Source organism: Patella vulgata, chromosome 5 (assembly GCF_932274485.2).
Source record: "Patella vulgata chromosome 5, xgPatVulg1.2, whole genome shotgun sequence".
Classification (NCBI taxonomy): Eukaryota; Metazoa; Mollusca; class Gastropoda; family Patellidae; genus Patella; species Patella vulgata.
The window spans coordinates 30,868,110-30,892,531 of NC_065883.2; the positions used below are offsets into that span (position 1 = coordinate 30,868,110).

The 24,422-nt window shown below is 33.5% G+C and overlaps 1 protein-coding gene across 2 annotated transcripts in view; it reads right to left on the reverse strand.

Moving 5' to 3' along the window:
* Positions 1–2,218: 2,218 nt before the first annotated feature.
* Positions 2,219–24,422, reverse strand: part of LOC126821521 (disheveled-associated activator of morphogenesis 1-A) — a 59,859-nt gene continuing 37,655 nt past the window's right edge. For both annotated transcript variants that reach the window (XM_056101279.1, XM_050549968.2), the window contains exons 4-26: positions 23,891–23,956; positions 21,127–21,218; positions 19,849–19,984; positions 19,243–19,440; positions 17,140–17,354; positions 16,792–16,858; positions 16,429–16,546; positions 14,399–14,531; positions 14,060–14,186; positions 13,638–13,760; positions 13,135–13,366; positions 12,880–12,965; positions 11,134–11,178; positions 10,553–10,798; positions 8,415–8,521; positions 7,131–7,219; positions 6,523–6,740; positions 5,451–5,512; positions 5,183–5,243; positions 4,913–5,044; positions 4,453–4,623; positions 3,986–4,088; positions 2,219–3,684 (exon numbers count right to left, since the gene is read on the reverse strand). In XM_056101279.1, the coding sequence (XP_055957254.1) occupies positions 3,548–3,684; positions 3,986–4,088; positions 4,453–4,623; positions 4,913–5,044; positions 5,183–5,243; positions 5,451–5,512; positions 6,523–6,740; positions 7,131–7,219; positions 8,415–8,521; positions 10,553–10,798; positions 11,134–11,178; positions 12,880–12,965; positions 13,135–13,366; positions 13,638–13,760; positions 14,060–14,186; positions 14,399–14,531; positions 16,429–16,546; positions 16,792–16,858; positions 17,140–17,354; positions 19,243–19,440; positions 19,849–19,984; positions 21,127–21,218; positions 23,891–23,956 (2,964 nt within the window). In that variant the 3' untranslated portion in view covers positions 2,219–3,547. The remainder of the gene's footprint in view (positions 3,685–3,985; positions 4,089–4,452; positions 4,624–4,912; positions 5,045–5,182; positions 5,244–5,450; positions 5,513–6,522; positions 6,741–7,130; positions 7,220–8,414; positions 8,522–10,552; positions 10,799–11,133; positions 11,179–12,879; positions 12,966–13,134; positions 13,367–13,637; positions 13,761–14,059; positions 14,187–14,398; positions 14,532–16,428; positions 16,547–16,791; positions 16,859–17,139; positions 17,355–19,242; positions 19,441–19,848; positions 19,985–21,126; positions 21,219–23,890; positions 23,957–24,422) is intronic.

A 24,422-nucleotide genomic window follows, 5' to 3' on the forward strand; every position in this document is an offset into this window, starting at 1 on the left:
ATGATTAATTTTTGAACAGTGATCAGAAAATTAAATACTTGTAAATTGGACAGTCATTATCAAAATTAATCAGTCAGCTTTAAACTGGACACATGTACAAATTAGAAGATTTTTGGTGATTTTAAACGATTTTTACGAATTTTTAAACAAAGATATGATATTGAACGAATGTGAAAGAAATTAGTGCTAGATACACAAGACTAAACGATACCTGGGTTACAGTGTAAAGAAGAGGTATTTTAAATCACTTTTCCAGTACAATAGTGGAAATGGAAATAATTCAAGGAAGAAATCCAAGGACTCAATGGGACGAAATTGTTCATTGAGTATTTAGAACATATTTCTCAACCCACATTGAGGTGGTACGTGTGGCGGCTACCTGTTCATTCAGTAAATGTGTTCACTTTGAAAGTTAATTTACACGATCAAACTTAAATCAAAACACAACATCCGATCAAACTTAAATCAAAACACATCATCTAACTGGTGTCACATGACCTCGTATGATGAGTGATATGTTGTACAAAGCAACCACTTTTCCAGGTTTTGATTTGAAATCCTCACTTTCCAGGTTGTTACTCGAAATAAAAATCTTAAGGGAGGAGCCTGCAGGTTTTATATCGAATGACAACCGTGGAAATAGTTTGCTATCTGATTTACACAAACTATAAAGATTATCACCAAATATCAACCGCTGCTTAACCTGTGAATGTGAAATTAAAAGCTTGTGGTTATTGGGTGTAAAGTCCCAATGCGTAATTTTAAGCAATAGCAATCACTGGAAATATTGTGCAAGATGAATCTCTAATAAGAATATCAGTCAAAAACTGGTTCAATTCTGTTCAGTATTTACAAAGATCTGTGGAATAAGTTCATCACCATTTTGTTGTCCACAAAAATTATTGTTAGGCCGGTTTTAAATCCAGTTGAATCCAAGCTGAGACATTTTGAAGACTGCAGCTAAATTCTATTTTTTTGAACACATTAGTCAGGCAATATAATGACTGCTTCTATAGCTTTCTATGATTTCTCATTATTTATAAACCCATAATGGTAAATCTCTTTGATCTTTGGGGTATATTCTATGCCTGGAATAACTTGCAATCTGAATGTCAGGGGGTGGCTTTGGATATATACACAGGAATTTGGGATTATTCTTCTGAAAGTTTTTCTTTAAACCTTTAACAGGTTATTCTTCTAGAATAGGGTGGGGTTTTTTCTTAAGAAAACATGATATAAGGTTTTTCTTACGGGAATTGTGGGATATTCTCATTTTGCGTACATGTAAACATGGATGGTTTATAAGCAAGATAAAGTCCTCGACTTCGGTTATGCTGGGGAAGAAAGACTTCAGAAAGAACCCTCGACTTACCGTCCTCGGTTTTTCTTTTTCTCAGGTTATTTTCTTCAGTCTTTCTTTCCCCAGCATAACCTCAGTCTCGTGCTTCATCCCACACTTATAAAACATTTATTAGGTTGGCTGAAACATGTGTTTGCGAAATTGAAAAGTATTCAATCCAAACTCCAAAATGGTATTACACATGACACAATAGCCCCGTTTACACTTGGCCACGATAAGCGTGCCGTTCTGGGCACGGTACCAGGCCGCGATAAATTTCAAGAAATTGACCCGTTTATATTACTCTAAAATAACCGGTCTCACAGAATGTGGAACTCTTCACAGAAAAGTTAATTTCAGTCCCTATACAAATTACCCAGATGAAAACAATTATGATGGTTGATTTAGTATGAGCAGCCATTTTGACAAAACTGATGACAGTTGGTGGGGAAAAAGGTCAAGGTTCATTTGGCGCATGCGCAGTAATCCGTGCTCAGACTGGTTAGCGTTTACACTACGAAAATTTAAAGCGAGCCAGTCCTGGTACCGTTCCGAGACCACCTCACTTCAGTGGGCCAGATTGGCACCGTACCAGGCGCGGCACGCTTACGTTTGACCCATTTACACTACAAAAAAGCGAAGCTTGTCGTACCTGGTACCGTGCCTGGTATGCTTAAAATTTGTAATGTAAATGGGATTAATGGTAGCTATCAAAATCTTGAGCTACATATTTTAAAGATTATAAACGGTCATGAAATTATCTTTGGAGGTATGGTTTATAAACAATTTGATAATTAATACATTATGGACAACGCTACCCACTATCCATTCCACTCAGAAACATCCTTTCAAATAAATAATAAAATCTGTTAAGTGTGATGACTTTCATGCGATTTATTTACAAATATGAAAAAAAAGTTACTAACATAAGCACTGACATATTCATATTATATATTTTTATATATTGCATTTTGCCCTTTAAATTGGAGATAAAATTGTCATTTTACATGTACATAATTTCTAGGAATTTTTGTGTATAATTATTAAATGTTTATTAGAATTAGACACAGAATGCATAATCAATAGTATTTTTTGTTACCCTTTAAAACTTATAAAGATGCTTTGGTTTCTTCAAATAGAACACAAATGGTATACAGTACAGTTTATATGGTAATGTCATTGGTCAAATTAATTGTGCATTGACATTTTTGTATTATGACAATAGCACATACTTATACAAAGTTTGATTAATATAGAACATTTACAATCACAGACTGACAACAATAAACAAAACATTCAAACACTGCTCATGATATCCTACTTGTATACCCTTGTTGTTTATATAAGAATTGAATAATGTATATAATCCCTGAATAATATATAAGGGAATAAATTGGATATGCTTTAAATATGGTCCCTTCAAATTCTGTGAAACTACAACTTTGGTGCAAGAACTTTTGGTAAAAAGAACATTAAACAAAACAATTGACTAGTAATCAAAATATATGACAAAAAAAATAGCCAAGTATTGTTTCCTTTCAGACTTCAACTCAGAATTTAAGGGACATTTTAGAACCTACTCGTATTAATCAATTTATATAATTAATATTTGTGAATATAATATTTTCATTTTGATGAGATAACCAGAACATTATGTGCCAAGTACAGGAAAGTCACATTTTTTTGACAAATGAATGATATTAGTTAATAATGTAAAATAGGTATTAATTAAATAAACTCATTTATAAAGAGATTGATATAGAAAAAAAAACATACAAAATGATATAAATAAAATCTCTATTCTTGTAAATAACTTTGATAAATTTGCATAAAATATCAAAAAAAATATCTTGAATTCTTCTCTGGTTTTATAAAACTAAATGAAAGACTGAAACTAATAAAGTTACTGATTTAATTAACAGGGATTTCAAGTTGAGAGATTAATTCAAATGGAAGGCTTAACTATGGTTTTAGGGTAGTACTCCTGTGTACAATTCATAAAATATTTACTAATACAAGACACTCACACAACAGATTGAATAAACCAGAAAGCCAAAATGTAAAACTAAAATTTTCCAATGTTTCTAGGCTCAGTTTAGACTTTAGGCTCAAAAACCCTAATGATATTTTACTTAACCTTCAATAAGAATTAATATTTCATCATTAAACCCAGTTAATCTTAACTCTAATTAAATAATTCAGATAATCTTATCGATTTTGTCCCATCCTCTCTCGTGACATATCAGTATTATTACTGACTCGACGTCGAGTACGTTTCATCTTAGCCATATCCTCACCAAAAACATCACCTGTTCTTAACGCAGATATTAAATCATCAAATTCACCTGAAAATATCAGATAAAATTATATTAGGCACCATCATAGAATTTTAATAGACAATACGGAAAAACTACAAACTACTACAAAGAATAATACAGAACACAACATAAATATACTGTTAGATATGCACTCAGCCAAGATATATAATTTAAAAAAAAAAACAAACAAAACAAATGTATGTAATGAAAACATCGGTACTGTTTTATAGTCTATTTCAGCTACCAAGTTAAAATATTCATTTTAAGAAAGCTATCTCACTATGGTAAACCTCAGATTTTTTTTACCTGAAAGTAAAATTCAATTTACCTTTTTCTGTAGAATCCGAAGTTGATAAACTTTTGTTGCTTCCATTGTTCTCAGCAGTACTCGTTCTTCGCAATAGTATTCGCTTCTCCCTTTCTTTCTTTAACTACGATAGAACAAAATAGTTGGTGATCAGAGATTTTTACCTGTATGTTTTCTATTCCAGTGTTTACACATTTAAAAATTGGCCATCTGAAAAAACTGTCGCTTCAAAGAAAGAAAGAACCCTGGGTGCATAATGAGCAAACTCAGAGGAACATCTCTGTTTTTAGGATTTGTTAGACATATTAATCCTAAAACTTGAATTAGTGAAACTTCCACTGAAAACATATTTTGGGGTGTTCTGTCCAAAGATAGCCTATCTATAGGATATATTTCACATAGCTGGTACCCATGATTTCTGGCAAGGTTAACCAGATCCTGGGACATTTTGTATTCATAAAAAAAAAAAAAAAAAATATTAATCCTACCTGGTCTTCCAATTTACTTCTTTTTTCTTCCTCCATTTTCTGTTGGCGTAATTTATCATTCTCCACCTGAGCATCATTAAAAGAGGTAAGAAACATATCAAATACACCACAGAATTCTTCTGGTTGTATTGATGTAGGATCTTCGCCAAATGCCTTCACTACCATATCAAACTATAAAACACAAAATTAAAGGCATCAATGGTAATATTTACTTGAAAATTTTCTACAAAGCTCCAAAATTGGTATGATCTAAAAAAAAAAAAAAAATCATGTGACTGACAAATAAATATTAACAAAGATATAAATTTGGTGTTTGCATGTACACAGAGACCCTCCCAATTAAAAGGCTATGGTGTCACAGTTTAAAATAATCACTCAAATTACATCTAAATAAAGAATTAAATCCACAGAATTACTGCTCTCGGTCTTAAAAGAGAAATATGTCATGCAATCATTTTACCTTTTGTTTCATTTCTGTGTAGGAATCTTCTAACTCGGAGAAATTATAAGCAGCTACTGTACAGAAATTACTCATTGTGTTCACAAATTTATCTTCTCTTCCATCATACTGGGTTTTAAAAAATTCTACTTCCTAAAATAAATAAAATTGATCATATTTTATTACCAGAACTTGCTATAGAAGTCTAAAATGAACTAGTTAAAATGGTATTGATATGAAATAAAGTCTCATACATTAATAAGGATCTACACATATAATCTGTCTACTCACCTTTTGTATATCATTTAAACCTTTTTTCATTGCTGTCATTTCTTGATCCAATTCTTTGAATCTAAATAAAGAATTGAAAAGAATATATAACATTTCCAAATACAACTAGAGCTTCCACAAGCAAGCAACTGTGAACACCAGACAGACAGAAGCGACGACAATATATATACATGTACGACCACATTTCAATGTGGGCATATTAAAAAACTTTATCTGCTATATCACTTATTTTTTCTTCTGTAATACTTTCCGAGAAAATAATACTAACGTGACTTTAGCAGCCTGCCTTGTTGACACAATATCTTGTTCTAACTTCAGTATATCAGGAAACTAGAAAAGACAAGAAACCTGTGTAAACTTTAACTCTGATCAAAAATCATAATTGTAGTTAACCAGCGATTGCCAGGCAAGATACTCATACACCCACATTTTGCAAAAGATGGACAGAGAACAAGCTAAAAAAAACCTGCGATTTTTCATACAATTAGGGGCCATAATCCATGCACATAGCTAGCCCTTTCCATTGGACGCTATACGAAGCCAACGACCAACGTGCCCATATCAGTATGGGTGCCCCATAAAACCGAGTGACATTGGTCGGGCTGTCTCCCTTGCTCCCCCGCTAGCTACGGGCCTGTAATCCAGGAAGTTATGCTCTGAAATACGCGAATATCGACAGGGACTGAGATATTTGGGATATAAAGATATAACATTTTTTTTTTAAATTGGATAAAAATTGTGACCTCTAGAGGGACCACAAGCTAAAAACATGATCTTCCATATAATCAGGGGCAATAATTCAGGACAAAATATGGATTATAAAAATGCATTTCAAGTTTCATCAAAATCAGATGAAAATTGTGACCTCTGGGGTGTCCACAATTTTAAACCATGATTTTTCGTAAAATCAGGAGCCATAATCCATGTAGTTATCTTTGAGAGATAGCATTGCATTTCAAGTTCCGTCAAAACCTGATAAAAATTGTGACCTGTAGAGTTATCCACAAACAAATTGTGGATGTACGGCCGTCTGGACGGACAAACAGGTGCAATGGCATAATGCATCTAAATGAAAATGTGGGCATATAAAAATCTAAAGAGACCCAATCTATGTAACATGATTTGAAACATGATTTAGCACAAAGCACTATTGATTAAAAGTAGCCCAATCCAGGTGCCATTTACCTAATTTTGTAAATTATGAAAGCATATTTAGAAAGCATTCCCTTGAAATCCAATGTTTATAAATAGATGTTTTAGAGAAAAGAGAAACAAAGGACTGAATATAATGGTCTAACACAGGTCTATGCCTTGTGTGTCCTTGAAATATACATATTTACCTTTTTTTCTAGCACGGCATCTATGAGGTAATGTAACAATGTTACGTTTTTATTTATACTCGATTTAGTGTCAATCATTTTGTTTAAACTCTGTATTTTAAATCCTACAGCATTTCCTCTCTGACCACGATTCATATAATTACCAATGGCTAGCACTATCTCTAATAGTTTCTTTAATCTTCGACATCGGAACAACTGTCTAGATGCATCAAACACAGCTGAAATGGAATGTAAAAATTGATTGATATTGTGAAAACATTCATTTGAGAAGTAGAGCAGATGGCCTACGTTACAAACCATTTTGTTTCTTGCATCATCTATCATAACATTTACACCGCAGGCCAACCTCAATAGATTTGACCCTTTATTAATCTTTATGTTTATGAGAGTATATGAAAAAGTCTTTTGGAGACAAAAGTTGATGGTGTGAGTTATTGAGATGGTGTTGAGGCATTTTCAAAAATTTTCATCATTTGTTAGTGGTACCTCAGGTACTATTTATTGGCCAAAAATTGGATGGGTAACTAGTACTTAAAGAACACTAGTCTGACTTCATATAAAACAGACGAAGGGTTGTGTGCGTATAACAATTGTACCAACTATCTTACCATCTATCTTATTTTTACAATCTATTCTTCGATCCTGGAATTTTTTCTTGAAATAAATAGCTTTTAATCTTTGTTCATAATGTAATATTCTGCAAAAGCAAAGTTAAACATACATTATGCAAGAGCTAAAACTGGCTATTGCAGGTCTTTCTTTAGACTTGAAATGTTATCTAAATTATTAATTCGACATTAATCAACTTATCCAGACCATAATCAACTCTTGTGCCATCGCTAGCCTGCGATATTTAGCCGATTGGAATACATTTTTATATGCCCACATTTTTATGTGGACTTATATTGTCGTCACCCTTGTCCGTCTGTCGACAATTTGTTTGTGGACACTCTACAGGTCACAATTTTTGTCTGATTTTGATGAAACTTAAAATATATGTTTATATCCCAAAGATCTCTGTTCCTTTCGATATTCACAAATATCAGATACTAACTTCCTGGATTATAGCCCCTGATTGTACAAAAAATCCAGTTTTTAGCTTGTGGACCCTCTAGAGGTCACAATTTTCTTTCTGATTTTAAAAAAACGTTTAAATATATCAGTGTTACAATCTAATGACAGTTGAGTTTAAATTTCATGAAAATCAGACCGAAACTGCCAGATAAAATGGCTGCTTTTTTTACACAAATAGTATAAAAGTATGTAATAGAAGTCATAATTTTTATTCAATTTTGATGAAACTTGAAATGTATGTTTATATCACAAAGATCTCGATTCCTGGATTATGGCCCCCGATTGTTTGAAAAATTATGGGTTTTTTTAGCTTGTGGAACCTCTAGAGATCACAATTTTTATCCGATTTAAAAACTGTTTATAAATATATCACTGTTACACACTAATGATGGTTGAGTTTGAATTTTCGTGAAAATCAGACCAAAACTGCCAGACAAAATAGCTCTCCCTCGTGCGCAAACGATGATCAAGGGTTCAGAGTGGAGCAATTTGACTGAAATTTACGTTATCGATTTTTTTAACTATCATACTAGCGAGAACTGTCAACTCTTTATCTAATCTCCGATAATGTCCCTTTAATAATAACGTTATCAATAAAGTAAACTACATATACCTGGTATTGTAAATTAATATAATATACATGTAATATTTTTTACAGTGATTAACAGTAAGCATAAATGAAGCATAAATGTACCATAATTATATACCTTTGCAATTTCAGTTTATTTTTAATTGATAAGAATAACTGGTAATTAGAAAACTGGTGTACTTGTCCCATCTTTGCTTTCAGATGACAAAGTGAGGCTGGATATACTTACTTGCTCATATCTAGAAGGAATCTATCCGCTCTCGCCATGTTCTCTCTCTCATGACTATGTTCTGATAATAACTGTATTTCCTCAACTGTTGGCACAAACTTTAATAACTGTGGAAAAAAGATTAATATGATGATTAAATATTCCAGTAAAAGATAAAAAGAGAAATTGGGTTTAACATCCACTCGACACAAACTAGGTCATTACGGGACTAACATCTGGTTCAACATCTGGGGTCTTTAGCAGTGGGAGGAAACTGGAGAACTGGTGACTCTACTCCTTGTCACGTACAACTGGGGAATCGAAACCACGCCATTTGACTAAATGACAGACCTAATGATACAGTGCACAGGCGCGGGCTATCCGGCCATCCAATCCCCCTTGCAACATATAGTTGTTTACCAAAAGGGATACCGCCAAATTGTTCGAGCGGGCGACATCTGGGGCATTTACAAGACAATTTCATACAGATCAGATTATGATTTTTGTCCTTTGAGGAGTCGAGGTTCTACAAACTGAAACAAGGGCCTTAATTCTGGAAGTAATTTACAGAAAATTTTGAAATTTGACAGACTTTTTCATTTTACTAGTTCAAATAATACATAAATTTCATACAGATCGGACGATAACTTTTGTCATTTGAACATTCGCTGGTTCTCAAAGTAAAACAAGGGCCATAACTCTAGAAATAATTGACGGAAATTGATGCAAATATAAATGATGCATATAAATTTCATACATTATCATCGGATCATAACTTTCATCAATCGAACATTAACAAGGTTGAACAATTCAATAGGCTTCTACGGTTCAGTAATTTAAATAATGCATATAATTTTCATACAAATTGGCAGATAAATTTAGATGTTAGAGCGTTCACAGGGTGCAACAAATTGAAACAAGGGCCATAACTCTAGAAGTAATTAAGGGAAATTGCTGAAATTCAATAGGCTTCTTTCGTTTCACTAATTTAAATAATGCATATAAATTTCACAAAGATCAGATGATAACTTTTGGTGTTAAAGCGTTCATAAAGTTCAATAAGTGAAACAAGGGCCATATCTCTAGACGTAATAAACGGAAATTCACAAAGATCAGATGATAACTTTTGGAAGTGAAACAGCGGTCATAACTCTAGATGTAATAAACGGAAATTGCTGAAATACAATAGGATTCTTCGTTTCACCAATTTAAATAATGCATATAAATGTCACAAAAATTGGATGATAACTTTCGGCGTTAAGAGTGTTCACAAGGTTCAAAAAAGTGAAACAAGGACCATAACTCTAGACGTAATAAACGGAAATTATTGAAATTAAATAGGATTCTTCATCTCACTAATGTAAACAACATATATAAATTTTTAAACAATCGGATGATAACTTTTGGCGTTAGAGCGGTCACAAGAAATTGTGGACGACACACAGACAAACGGGGCAACGGCAATATATGTCCACATATTCATGTGGGCGTATAAAAATGTGTCATTTACAACCCATTCAGGCTTTTCATATTTCAAAATATTTCTTTGTAATTTTCACAAACTTATAGTATTAATCCATACGAAGACAATCTATGTCAAAATTAGTTTCTAGCTTGGTGCATTGCCAAGAAATAGGCGATTTTGCATCGGTCACTTTTCAGGGATTTTTGCCCATAAAAGTATCAATTATTATTCGATTTTCAATTTGTTTTCACCAGTTGATGCCTAATGCAAATTATGTCTAGGTCAAACCAATTTAACATTTTCACTGTCACCAGAAATGGTATCATTTGGGCAAAAACTATATATTTGTTTGAAGTAAGTGATATCAATTTTTCGTATAAAATTATGATATTTAATTCCAATGGACAAATAGTATAGATATTTAATAAGACTTTATAAAGGGTTAATTCTGTTCAAATTTTAATCAATTTTCTGTAATATTTCTGGAATCCAATTTAAATATTTTGTTGATAAATGGCAGTGCGTCCAGTTTACAACACATGGACAATGCCCATGTGGAAAACTGTTTAATGTTTCCATTGGTACGGGATGTGACGTCACTTCAAGGGTAGCGCGGCACCGGTAAAACCCGCCATCACTGAATTGCAATTCTATTTTCTAGCTAAATTCACTTAGATTTAAAAACAACACAAACCTGTTCTACCATATCTTTAGGGATATCTTCTGCTTCATCCACACTTAAAACAGCTTTTTTAATTTCCTCATTTGTTAATTTTAATTTTGATAATAAAATTGTACAGTTCTGAGCTCGACGTCCATCAATTACAGTTAATTCACGAACTTTAGGTGCCACATTTTTGGTATCATTTTCTCCATCTTCCTGTCGCTGATATGCTGAGAAATTCTTTTCAAAATCATTTAAATCCAAGGAATTATATAACTAAAAAATAAACAATAGTAAATTTATATAAAAACTTTTTATTGGTGCATTTCTTCGTAAAATATTAAATAATTATAAATACATAAAATACTTTTTTTAACCCCCCAAAAATATTTTAGAAATGAGTGCCTCAATTCTTTCATGTAGCTATTTAGTTGTTAATTTTATCACCTCAATACTGATTTGCCTGAATTTTTGTTTCCTTTATAATTCTATGCCATACGAAAATATTCAGACAAAAAAAAAGTGGTTGCAAAAATATGTAGGAATGTGAGATCTCCGATAAAATCGTGTAATGAGGATACTGTTCCCACCAAACCAATAGTGGTACATACCTTGCTATCATCCAATTCTTTCCAGATTGTTCCATTAATCTTATTCTAAAAAAATATATTTATACATATCAATATATTAGAAACAAAATCATTTATTACCGATGTTTCAGTATTTGAAGCTACTATACTATTCAAAAAAAGTAGGGGATATTTGATTTTGGGGGCATAATACTAAAATATGCAAATGACTACGAAAAAAGTCACTATAGAACCTAACAGAAGAAACATTTCCAGTTACATGTGAAGCCCAAACGCACCAATAGCTACCGCATGGAATGCAGGTGATGCTTGGGATCATCATGGGGGTCCAACCCAAGATTTGCACGACTCTGACTTTGAATGTTACAGTCATTGTGGCATTGAATTCCAGGGTGGAAACATCAGTTTAATTGTTTTAGTGACCAGAAAACAAATTTTGATATGCGTCGGCTTACCCAAAATGAAAGGTTACGTGCCCTTGGCATGCTACAGATCGGCACAACACAGGCGGTTGTGGCGCGGACGATGAATGTTTCTCAGTCTGTCATAAGCAGGCTATGGTCCAGATACCGTGATACACAATCTGTACAGGACAGATCACGCTCAGGTCGACCAAGGGCGACAATTCAAGCCCAGGATCGATTTATCCGTACCTTGGCCTTGAGAAATCGTGTCATTACAGCAAATCAGATCAGCGCTCGTCTTCAAACAGACACTGGTGTGAGAGTGAGTGGCCAGACGATTCGGAATCGACTGCATAGGGGTCACCTTCGCGCCCGACGTCCTCGCGTGATCCCTTGTTTGAGAGATCATCACATTCAGGCAAGGCGTCGTTGGTGTAGGGATCGTCAACACTGGGATAATCGACGCTGGAGCAATGTGATGTTTTCAGATGAGTCAAGGTTCACTGTTGATTTTTTGGACAGACGTAGGAGGGTGTGGCGTCGTCGAAACGAGCGCTTCCAAGACGTTAACGTCATCAGACATGATCGATTTGGGGGTGGTTCTGTTATGGTGTGGGGAGGCATCACTGTTGCTGGAAGAACGGCTTTACATGTTGTTGCAGGGCGTGTTACAGGCCAGTACTACCGGGACAACATCTTGGCAGTCCATGTTGTGCCGTTCGCACGACGTCATGGCCGCCGTTTCATCTTCCAGGATGACAACGCAAGATGTCACAGGGCCAGGATCGTTACAGGTTACCTCCAACAACAGAACATCACCACATTACCTTGGCCAGCACTGAGTCCCGACCTCTCCCCCATCGAGCATGTCTGGGACATGCTTGGACAGAGGTTACGTCAACGTCAACAACGTCCTGCCAATGTCCAAGAACTTGCTGCTGCGTTGCAACAGGAATGGGACAATCTGGACCAAAATGACCTTAGACGTCTCATTAGGAGTATGCCACGTCGGATCAATGCTTGTTTGGCAAACAGAGGAGGATTTACCCGTTACTGACTTGGTTGTGATGCTGTGGTAACTTTGCTGTTTGACCCCGGGTATCATTTTACCCTTATAATGGTCAGTCTGTGCCTTACTTAGTCTAACGGTCATTTGGAATAAATCGATGAATGTGAACTTCATTTCATTTTGTCATTTGTTTCTTCGTCAGTTTCATTAGGTGACTTTAATAACACTTAAAAATCAAATATCCCCTACTTTTTTTGAATAGTATATTTTCAAAAATTAACTAAATAATTTCATCAATAAGAAAGGTCAGCCTAAAATATAACATAATATTGGAATAGAAAATTTCTTTCTTACCTCCGGTAACTTTGTCCAATTAAATGATTTCATTGGATTACCAGGTTTAGGAATATTTTTCTTTTTACCAGGCAGACTTTTATCACCTAGGGAGGAGAATATTAAGTTATCAGGTTAATCAGATAACTACTGAAATCAAACTGAACTAAACTATTAGAGACACAAAAGACCGGTGTGACTTCAGAATTATTATAAAAATATCTCATCCAAGATGTACAATAAATATCAATCAATAGAATTCATGAATTATCTTACCAAAAGGAGGAGGTGGGGGTGCTCCTGGAGCTGGTGGTGGTGGTGGTGGAGCTGCAGGAGGAGGGGTAGGAGGTCCAAAGGAGGATGGTATTGAATACCCAGATTTATTCAACAGAGTTCCTGATAATATTTGACTAGCAGCAGATGACAATCCCATTTTGGCATCATCTGGTAAACTTCCAGTTTTAACCAAATGCTGTAATTTCTGCTTCTCTCCCCTTTCAGCTTCCAACTAGAATTTATTAATGTTACAAAAAGTCATTTCTTTATCTATTTCATTTTGAGATTAACTAGGTAAATTTTTGTTGTCAACAGTTGTCATTTAAAAGTAAAAGCATAATAAGGTGGGTCACATTAAATTGTTATTTTACAGATGCCATTATTACATACGCAAATATCTAGACATATCTAGACATTCGTAGAAAACAAAATGAATAAGCTTACTCAATTACCTTTGTATATATTATTAACATAGATTAAATTTAGCGTAATATAAAACTTACATAGTTGCTAACTTCTTCTAGCCGTGATATAAGTGTATCTAATTGTTGTTTGGTTTCTGCATGAGTAGCCATTTCTTTTTCTAATTTAGTTTTCATATGGTTTAATGTTGTCATCAGTTCATCCTGAAAAGCAGAAATTTAAAACTTAAAATTTATCTCTCAAGGTTAGGATGAAACTAAACAACAGCTAGTGCCTTTTTTCTTTCTTTTAAAATATGGCACTTGTAGATCTCATCACCCATTTTTGTATTTAAAAAAAGCTTACACATATTATGGCCGTTTGATATATTATGTTAAACCTGAGATTTACAAGAAAATTTACCTCGAAGTATGCACTCGAGTATAATCACTGCTTCCCTTTATATCCACAATTTAGATAATATTACAGTATCAAACAATCACAAAACTGACAGTCTTCTCACCTTTTCCTGAAATCTGGCCTCACATTCTCGTTCTCGCTTTGCTAGTTTAGCATTCAGTTCATCATTCTGTTTTTCTGCTTCTCGTAATTTTGTTTGGAATGACTTCACATCATTTTCACTTGCTAACCTACAAAACACAAAAGTCAATAAAAAGTCAATAAAATGATTTTGGTATATTCATTGTTAGTTTTTTTCCCGAAGGACAATGTTTAAACATTGCTCATGTCCTAAACAGAATTAAGAAAATGTTAATTGTTTTATAATTTCTAATTCAATTTGTATACTACAACTATCAGTGACAAACATAGCTTTAAATAATTTCTAAATTAACAGATGTACCTATGTGTAATTTGTTGAATGTTAATTTCTTCCATGGGAGCAACGTCAGGATCCTGTCCATTTCTCTGTAAAACAACTTGTTGTACCATTTTATCTATCAATATCCACACTGGTGTCACATCCTTCTTAGAATCTGGACAATAAAGAATAAGGAAAACTGTGAGAGAGAGAGAGAGAGAGAGAGAGAGAGAGAGAGAGAGAGAGAGAGTTTATCCTCCACTGAACACAAACTAGAAAACTTCGGGTCTAACATATTGTTCAATTTTGTTTCAATAATTTGTTTGGGCAGTATGGGTCTTTTTTAGTAGTGGGAGGAATAAAATAAAACCAAGTACAAACAATCAAAACCATTAGACAAAATTCGAAGTCCTAAAAAAACGGTATAGGCAAAATAGTGTAATAAAGCAAAATAGTGTAATCAGCATATGGGCTGTTCACCGTGTACAAAATACACGACAAACAGTGGTAACAGGTGTCCGGAAGAGTAAGCTTACCCTGCCTGGCACCACACCCGCCATACACCACCACCACCACCACCCTCAAAATATTCAGATGAAACTATGACGCATTTCAAGAGTAACTTTAATGGTGATTCTTTTTTATTACCTTAATATTTTACTCAAAACCTGGGATCCAGTAGACGTGGTACAAGGGTTAATCAGCGAACTGGATGTATGAGATGTGTTGTTGACGTTTGGGAAAGTAGGACGAGGGGAAATGTGTAGGGAGTGAAGTGCTGTAAAGGGATAGTTAGATGTATTATGAATGGTTAGAGTGGCTGTGGTGTTACGGTGAAATACTATGCCGCCACCGTAACACCACAGCTTTATGATTTGTTAGACAGGAGTGATGTAATGGGTGTCAACAACTGGGTATGCTGGTACCGTCGCAACGTAGCCGTGAAATATATATTGTGGGGGGGAAGGGCGGAAACGGAAAAATATACAATGTTGACAGTATGTGCCAGGCATGAGGCTGCGCAGACCGAGCGGCAGCTCGATAGGGAGTGTCACCCTCATAAAAATTTTTTTTTTTAAATTTCAGTTTTCTGTAAGCAGTGAAAACACTATTTTGGCATTGTTTGCGGGGTTAAACCTAAAAATCACATTAATACACCTATTGCACGATATTGTGAAACTAGCTGACGAAGACAGCTCGGGCGGCGATTGTTCGACTCGGGGCTGTTCTGTCAGTATCTAACAAACGCATTTAGTTTGCGTACAACTTTTAAAAACCGAATGTCAGTATGGTATTTCTCACATAATTGGTTATCGCAAAAACAGAGTAAACTGAAAGCCAGTAATCTCGACTCAAACCTATAGTTTACTTACTACACTCGTCACTAAGGCTTCCTATATTATTGTTTGTGGACGGTTTACTACTCAGTGATAAGCCTGCGCCGCAAAAAGAGGTCTCGCCTTTTATTATTAGTATAATGACTTCCTCATGTGCGGCAGGTTAGTTTGCTTCTAAAAACAGTGTTTTCCGTTCCAAAAAATACAAAAGTAATTTTCTACCAGATGACCATGGTTCTTTTCACCGATACTAGATAATTTCTCTCGGTGTAAGGATATAGCTATGGATAAGTTCATACAAGGTCAATAAATCCGCGGTCACTTCGGGTCACACTGTTGAGAAAATAAACCGATGGGTTTGTTTAGTAGCAAATCGAGCGTGAATCAACTGAGTTTGTACTGAAAAATTTTTGAGTGATATGTATGAACTGTCTTCGCACATTCGGTTTATAATTAGCGATACACAGGTACAGTGGCAAATGTTGTACTTCACAGACTGTTTACCTCCGAACTACCTCCGCACGAAATCCCCGATTTGGGTACTTGTAAAAGAAAAAGAAATAGTACCTGTGCGCGTGCCAGTAAAAAAAAAAACTAAGAGTTCGCGCATAAAAATGCCCGAACGTACCAGGCGCCAGGCCATCTAGATATAGATAGGCAGGACTAAAAGACCCATTAACACACTGGTGACATGAAGCTGAAGATTCATAGATGTGAAATAAAATGAGAACTTACAAGGTAACATAACTAGATGTTGTAAGATAGACATCAAGTTTTGATAGGAAACTGACATTGATAATTTCTTCCTTAATAATTCAAACATTGATGATGCGCTCTTTGTATCAACATGAACCTAGAACGAAAAATAAATACAAAAAATGTATATATATATAACAATGACTTATCTGTTATATTTTTCAAAAAGATTTTGATAAACCAATCAACTACACAAAATTTCCTCAAATTAATTTGCCTTGAATAGCCAAAATTGGGTTAACAATAACTGTAACTCCAATGAAATCTGTAGTTGAATATTTTTACATTTATGAGAACATTACTACTCTGTTCAAGAATATATACATGTATATAAAAGCTTACACAATCAAATTTTTTCGCAATCTCCTTTTCATCTTCATTCCTAACCATCTCAAAAAAATCTAAATGTCTGAAAAACAACAAATACAAAATTTGTAATATTTACACAAAAAAGCTTTAACGTTTTCAATGAAATCATTAGGTTAAAAGAGATCAAGAAAACAGATTAAATTATTTTAGATACTAATATCAGGAAGATTCTTGGGCAGGTTTCATCAACTAAAAAACAGAATTGATGTTGGAAATCTGACTAACAAAATATCACAAATATTTTTTGAATAGAATTTTTTTTTTTATTAATTCAATATATTTCTCTCTCGGTATTTATAACACAAATGTTGCTTGTCTTACCTATCTAACGTTGCATTTTCATGTGATCTAAGCTTATCTATGATTGGTTGAATTCCAAGCATTAGAAACTCATAACGAAGATGAAGTCTGAATTCAATGTGATCTTGACCAGGACCATATTTCAATGCTGCATTGATAAACGACATGATGGCCGTTTTCAAATTTACTTCATCACGATATTTTCCTGTGCTTCGATCTAAATCTGTTATCAATGTCTAAAAAAAGTACAAACATTAATGAAGTTTATGAAGAACACTAAAAAAATGTATATTTACATCATCCAAAATATATAGAGGATATTTGTCGTTTTGTCGTGAATAACATATTTTATTTCATCGAGAAGCAAGAAAACTTATATTTTCACGAATGCATAGCATGAGTGGAAATATAAACGTTTTCTTGCTTAGAGATGAAATAAAATATGTTATTCACGACAAAACGACAAATGTTCTATTTATTTTATGATTTTACAATCATTTTAGGTAAAAACAACATGGACTACTTTAGCCAGTGGAATAACACTTTTATTTCACTGATAAAACGCGGTATTCCACTACTGATCATGAAATAAAAAATCTTCTACCATTTCTTACATGTACAATTTTCCCAACATGACGACTAAAATTCAAGCCAAGCAATTTGACAGAAATATCCTCCAATGCCTTCCATCGACATGTGCCTTCCTTTATGCGCTTCTTTTTTCGAAACTTCATTTTAACAAGATATCAAAATGAACACACAAAAATTAAGCAAGAAACAAAATATTCAGTGTATTGTGATGTCATCCATAATAGTGATGTCATAGAGCAGTGTTCTATGATGTCATATCCATAGTTTATTATGCTCATGGTGAAAATATCTGAGCCATTTAGAAGGGGTGTTTTTTAAAGTGAACATTCAATATAATTAATTAATGAATTTACTTTCATTCCATCATAATAATAGTCAATAAAAATAGACAAATTGATTTGGTGAGGTTTTAGGAACATTATGTTAATTAAACGCGTTAAGTACTCTAAAATGCACATTTCAAAGCTAGCACTGTAAGTTTTGTTTATATGACATTTTTTGTTATTTGGGGTGATAAACTACAAATAACCAAAAAAAATTACCAATTTTATTTACCAACTATGTTTCAAAAACATGATAATAAAAGGTGCTGATGACGAAAAAAGTCAAATTTTCAGTTATTCCTGCATGGAATTTTATCAAATTTAACATGAACAATGCTAAATACAAGTCCAAGAAATCTACAGGTCACATTTTGGCAATAGACCGTGGTTTGTCTGGTATCCATAGAAACATCAAATAATGATGAGTTTTCTAAGAAATTCTGTAAGTTCATGCTAAAAAGAGATATCGATAATCCCTCCAGTAGATTAACAGTAGAGGTTATAAGCAACATTTCTGTGCCAAAGATGTTAAAAATTATCTACTCAAAGTATTTTAAAATCTTTGTTTATCATTTACCTTTAAACAAGATTTTGTGATTTTCGGTAAATTCTTTGAACATGTCCACAACAAATTTTAAAATGCAACAATTTGGATGAAAAAAGTAAATATTTACTTCAGTCCGCCACACTCAAAATCATTTTATACATTCAAAAATGGTAGCCTAAGTCTTTGACCATCCCCCAAAAAATGAAAAATTCAGTGATGTGATAGATGGTAGACCTGGATAATCGGGTCTTAGAGGGAATTTTTTCAGGTCACGTGACTTAATTGGGATACGTCATCCAGTCCAAACTGTTGCTGGAGGCAGCCATGATTGTTTACAGCAGATCATGTGTCCGATGTGTACGATGTCATAATTTATACAACAATTGATCTAGGTCAAGGAAACCTTGTTTGCTATAAATATTTTTTTTTTCCGCTTGTATCTCCATTATTATACAACAAACGGTCAGATTGTTATATGTCCTTTGCAAAGTCTTAATAAAATTGGTGCTGAAAAGTTAGTGCATATATCATACTACTCAACACCCTTAATGCATTCTTTTTGTTAAAAGAACTCTGTACATTGAACAGTTTTTAATCATCAAATGTAAATAAAACAAAGATAATTTCAATTATTTCAGCAGTATTCAAAAATTCTGAGTTTACCTGAAATCTAGTTCGTTCTCCGGCATACTGTTGAAAATGCAACATGGCATGGAGGACTTTCTTGTGGCCTCCAGGCACCAAGCAGACAGCACCAAGAATCTCCAGAACAGCTATCTTTGTTTTAACATTCTCAACACGTAAACTTTGAGCAATGATATTGATACATCGTGGATGAGCTAGCACATGTGCCCGACCATGCTGGAAAACAAAGCATTTATGTTTTAGAATTGTATGAAATCCAAGAAGTATACTTTGCATCAAAATCAAATTGTTCAGGATTCATCTGAATGGTAATACAGACCTTCAGTAGACAATGTTTGCAAAACCACCAGTTAAGGAGATCCTTACTCTTCCATAGGAACCTCCAGTTTTATGGTTTATTTTTGTAAATGTATTTTTTGCAAAAAGAATGAAATTAAATAAAATTTAATGTCTTGCCAACACAATACATTGGTCATCTTGAGAATAACATACAGTATTTTTATTTCTTTGCAATGAGCACCATGTTGTTGTTTTGGTGATTGTTCAGTAGCCAACGAAAATGTTCTTTTAGTATAAAAATGTAAGTAATTTAAATTACTGTAAAAATAATAAGATAAAACTTACTGAATTGTTCATGAGGGCTTTGATACAACCAATGATTGATGTATGTATGGCACTTTCTGATATAAGATAATCCATTTTACATAGATATTCTAATAAACACTGTAAACCTCCTTGATCTACAAATCTCACCACAAAGCTACAAAATAACAGAGAATGTTTATTTCACAGTGAATGAATTTTCTAGAGATCCAAAAATTAAAATATACCAGTACAAAGAATATTAAAGGGGCTAAATCGCTAATTTTTGGGACCTAGTAATTGACTTAAATGGGTCTCAACGCATATAATAATGTAATATGAATGTATTTAAACTAAATTACATCCAAACGTTTCTGTTTTTACTGTAATTTCTAAACAGTTATGTTCGCCGAAATATGCTAAAAGTCTCAATCAAATGGCAATTTCTAGCGTCTGGTTATTCTAGTCTACACCGATAATATTTATTGCGCATGCTCTCCAGATAAGAATATGGCGTCACCGTTTGACTTGTGGAATATGCCTAGCCTCATTTTTCGAGTCCCTTATGACAAATAGCGCTGAAACGCATTATGGTACACGATTTATACATTGATTGTGTATTATTGTAACCACGGTACTGGTATACCCAAGGCTTAGCCTCCACCCTCACTTCTCCTTGTTTAAATTAAATCATGAAATGGCCGAACCGTTCTAATCTAGTTAAAATCTTGAGTACCTGATGGCATCAAGACTTGATTATGGTCTTGTCATGTTAATAAATGTCTAATAATTTAGATAACATTTAAGGCCTAAAGAAAGGCCTGTAATAGGCAAATTTAGCTCTTGAATAATGTATCATTAACAGTGAATCAACATTTGAAGCATTACCTACAAGAGAGTGCATCTTTAGCAGCAATACTATTGCTGATTTCTCATACCATGCATGTGTCTTATAGTAGGTGCATTTTTCACAAAAAATATCTTCATTAAGAAACAAACAATGTGTTTCATCTTCTCTAGCATGGGTAGCCAATAATTATTAAGTGCATCAATAGTTACTGATACACTTTATTTGCAGGCCCTGTCTTCCCCACCTCTAATCAACAACAGATATGATACAGGGCCGGCGGAAGCAATTCTTGATTGGGGGGGCTTATAGGCAAGGGTCCAGGGGCCGCAATAACCTGGAGAAAAGAGTACTTGCGGCCAAATTATTGGCGGGGGGGGGGGGGGCTAAAGCCCCCCCTTGCACCCCCCCCACTCTGCCGGGCCTGTGATATGAATGATTCTGTAATATTTTTTTAACATTAAATTATTTACCTCATGGTCTGTGTTCTAAGCGCAGTTTTTAAATTTTCTACTAGTTTTGTCCTCATACCTAAATCTTCATCTTTATCAAGACTAGTCTGAAGCTGAACAAAAAGAAAAGGCAAAACAGAATTATCAAGGAAAATCTGTCCATCAACAATTTGCATCTTCCATTTGATGAAACACAGAATTGCAGATAATGAGACTGTCAGAATGAAGATCGATTTAATAATGAAATAAAACAATATGAAATAAAGTAAATAAACTTCTTGGCAAATCAGCTCGCACATTTTCTGACTAACACAGAATGGTAATATTTTTTTCTGTGAAAGATGAGAAAATTTCTATCTTGATCCTTTGCCTATAGATATAATACAAGTACTTACAACATATTTTACACCAATGAAGAAAATTGGTGATGCTTATCAGGTGGTTATTTCCAATAAAAGTATGACAATTTTGGTATATATGGAAAGTAGAAATATCCAATACTACTAGAAAAATACTGGATTCCCTGAAAAGCACTCATGGAGCGCATACAGGACAATAATGTAAGGGTTTCCCTAATCGGCAGTCGGATAACAAGCGGAGATTGGGCGCTTGATGTACATGTTAATAAACTTTATGAAGAGTTAGATGTACAATCGAGGAAAAAGACGTGGGCAGTGGATAATCCGAGAATAGCGATTAAAGACAACATCGTCTTGTGTATGCAATGAATTCTCCCCAGACTTCGCACCCGTTGCAAGGTAGTTCGTCAGCTAAGTCACATGACACAAACATGATCTCATTTAATAGATTTTTTTTACAGCAGGTGTATTCTCTCACGTAAACAGTGTTTTGAGAAGGATTTGAAGCAAAATTTTGATAAATTAATTAGTTTCAATACGTTTTTAGTCCAAATACATCATCAAATCACCCAGTTTGTATACGGGAATATATCTTTAAAGGGGTGTACAAGAGAAAAACAATTATAGCAATAATAATCCGTGCAATATTAAAGATTCATTTTATTCAACATATCTATTTGCCATCATTAAATTTGAACAAGCACAAAAAAGATAGACTAGCTAGGTCACTCTGCTTAGTTGCAGCACAATATTGAAGAGTTCTGGTGAATAAAATACGAAAGAACAAGGTTTATTTAGATTCTATAATTTGAAATAGAAAGAGAACATATTTTATTGTTTTAGGAACACAAGAAAATGTGAATGATTCAACAAGTTGTGTTGAATTTATGTCACATGTTCATCGCATAAATGCAAATATTTCCAAGATAGAAATATTTTTATCTTGAGCAAAAAAAAAAAAAACGACCAGAGATATTGATTTGTGCATTTTATTGGATTAGCACAGCAAACAAAACCAAATGTTCCACGTTTTACAATAAATCTAAAAATAGTCCCACTTGTTCACAAATAATATCTGGCAACTGGGTTAGTCTTTTGACCAGACAATTATGACAAAGAAAAGTATAATTGATGATTTGAGAATATAGTCAAATTGTTGACTTTTTAAGCAATATTATTAAATCAGTGACAGCAATAAGTCTATTTACCTATTGGAGACGATAAACATACAACTTTTACTTTTATTTTTACATGGCTAATTATTTGAAAGAAATTGTTGAAAATATCACATTTAGAGTTTGGATCTCCAAGCCGCCATCCAATCTTCATGATCAGCTCCTAGAATTTTTACTGGGTCTATTCCCATAACTTCTTTTAGATCTTTCAACTTCAAATTTCACATGTGAAAAGTTCAAGATTCAATTTACCCTTGATAAAAAAAATAATTTTCAAATGAAGATTTTTTTTCTTTCTTTCAACATCTTTGAAGTATACAAGATTTTTTAAATCCCAACAAAAACTTGAATTTATAAATCGTTTATAATCATGTCTTAGAACCAGGATACGGCAATGATCGTTCATATCATATAGACTTAAGATGAAAATATTTGAACAAGGAGACGTTTCTCTTGTGTCTTTTATCATCCAACTATGTCAATATTTTTTCACTTGTAAGATAGTTTTTTGTTTGCTAAAAGACATCATTTGAACTTGTTATAATTGTATTCATGACCTTTTTAAAGGTATTTATATATTTGAACTTCCACAATTGTGGCTAGTGTTCAACAACATTTATTATAATGAGCAGTATTTTCCTTTTATTTATCTAAGAGAAAGAATAACAAGTCAAGTTAATCTATATAAAGCAAGGGCAATGGAACCTACCGCAATGTTAAAAGTTACATTGGACGGCAGTAAGACAGGGGCTGTGGACACACAAAAATTTCATAAAATATATAATCCTTAAAACATGTTGATGGGGAAAAGATTTTTTTTTTTTTTAAAGATGAGCAGTGGATTTTAATATTTGACATTGGTCACAAGTGCAATTTGTGGAGTAAGTTCCATAAGGAAACTTTGGAAATTGTACAACCCATGAAGGGTTCCGTATTACAATAATATCAAATATCTAATAATGGCAAATACTTTAAAGATTCAACCCATAATATTTGGCATAATTTATACTACACACATATAATACATAATAAAAAAAAGCTTATTTTGAATCATGACAGAAGAACATGACCAGTGTTTTTCATTTTAAGCCGTTGTCCATAGTCAATTGGATGATAACTTTAGAAGAATGTCCACAAGGAAATGTGACCAATGGACTGACAAACAACCAGACAGGAGTGCGAAACATACAATTACACATGAGTGTGTATAAAAATGATACATAAAAGGGCTTCTTAATTATCAATACGTACCGGAGACATGTCTGATATTCTTTCTATGTATTTATCTGGTAAATTCTGTGATGTTGGATCTGCATCCTTGAAAAATAAAATAATTTATTTAAATTTATTGTCTAAGAGAAAATATTATATTACACATTTTATACAGTCTGTAGTACAAAAAGAAACACATGCAATTGGGTGATACTATAAATATAACACTAAATCTAGTGGGTAACACTAAGTCATGTGCATTTACAGAGACCTATGTTTAAAGAAATGCTCATTAATGTCACTTGCTGTCTGGCTTAATTGTTCCTTCACTTTATTAAAGATTTTTGAAAATATAATGTTTATTGCCAGAACAAACACAGCCATCACTGTGCATGTGAAGCTTCATTTTCAATAATATTAATAATATAAAAAGAGATAAAAAAAAATTTTTTTAAGAGGACAGAACATCTAAAAATATGCAACATCAAAATCTCTGAATGTCATTTGTGGGATTGATACAATATTGTGCAAGTTGAAATATCTAAAAGGAATATCAGTCGAAAAATGATTA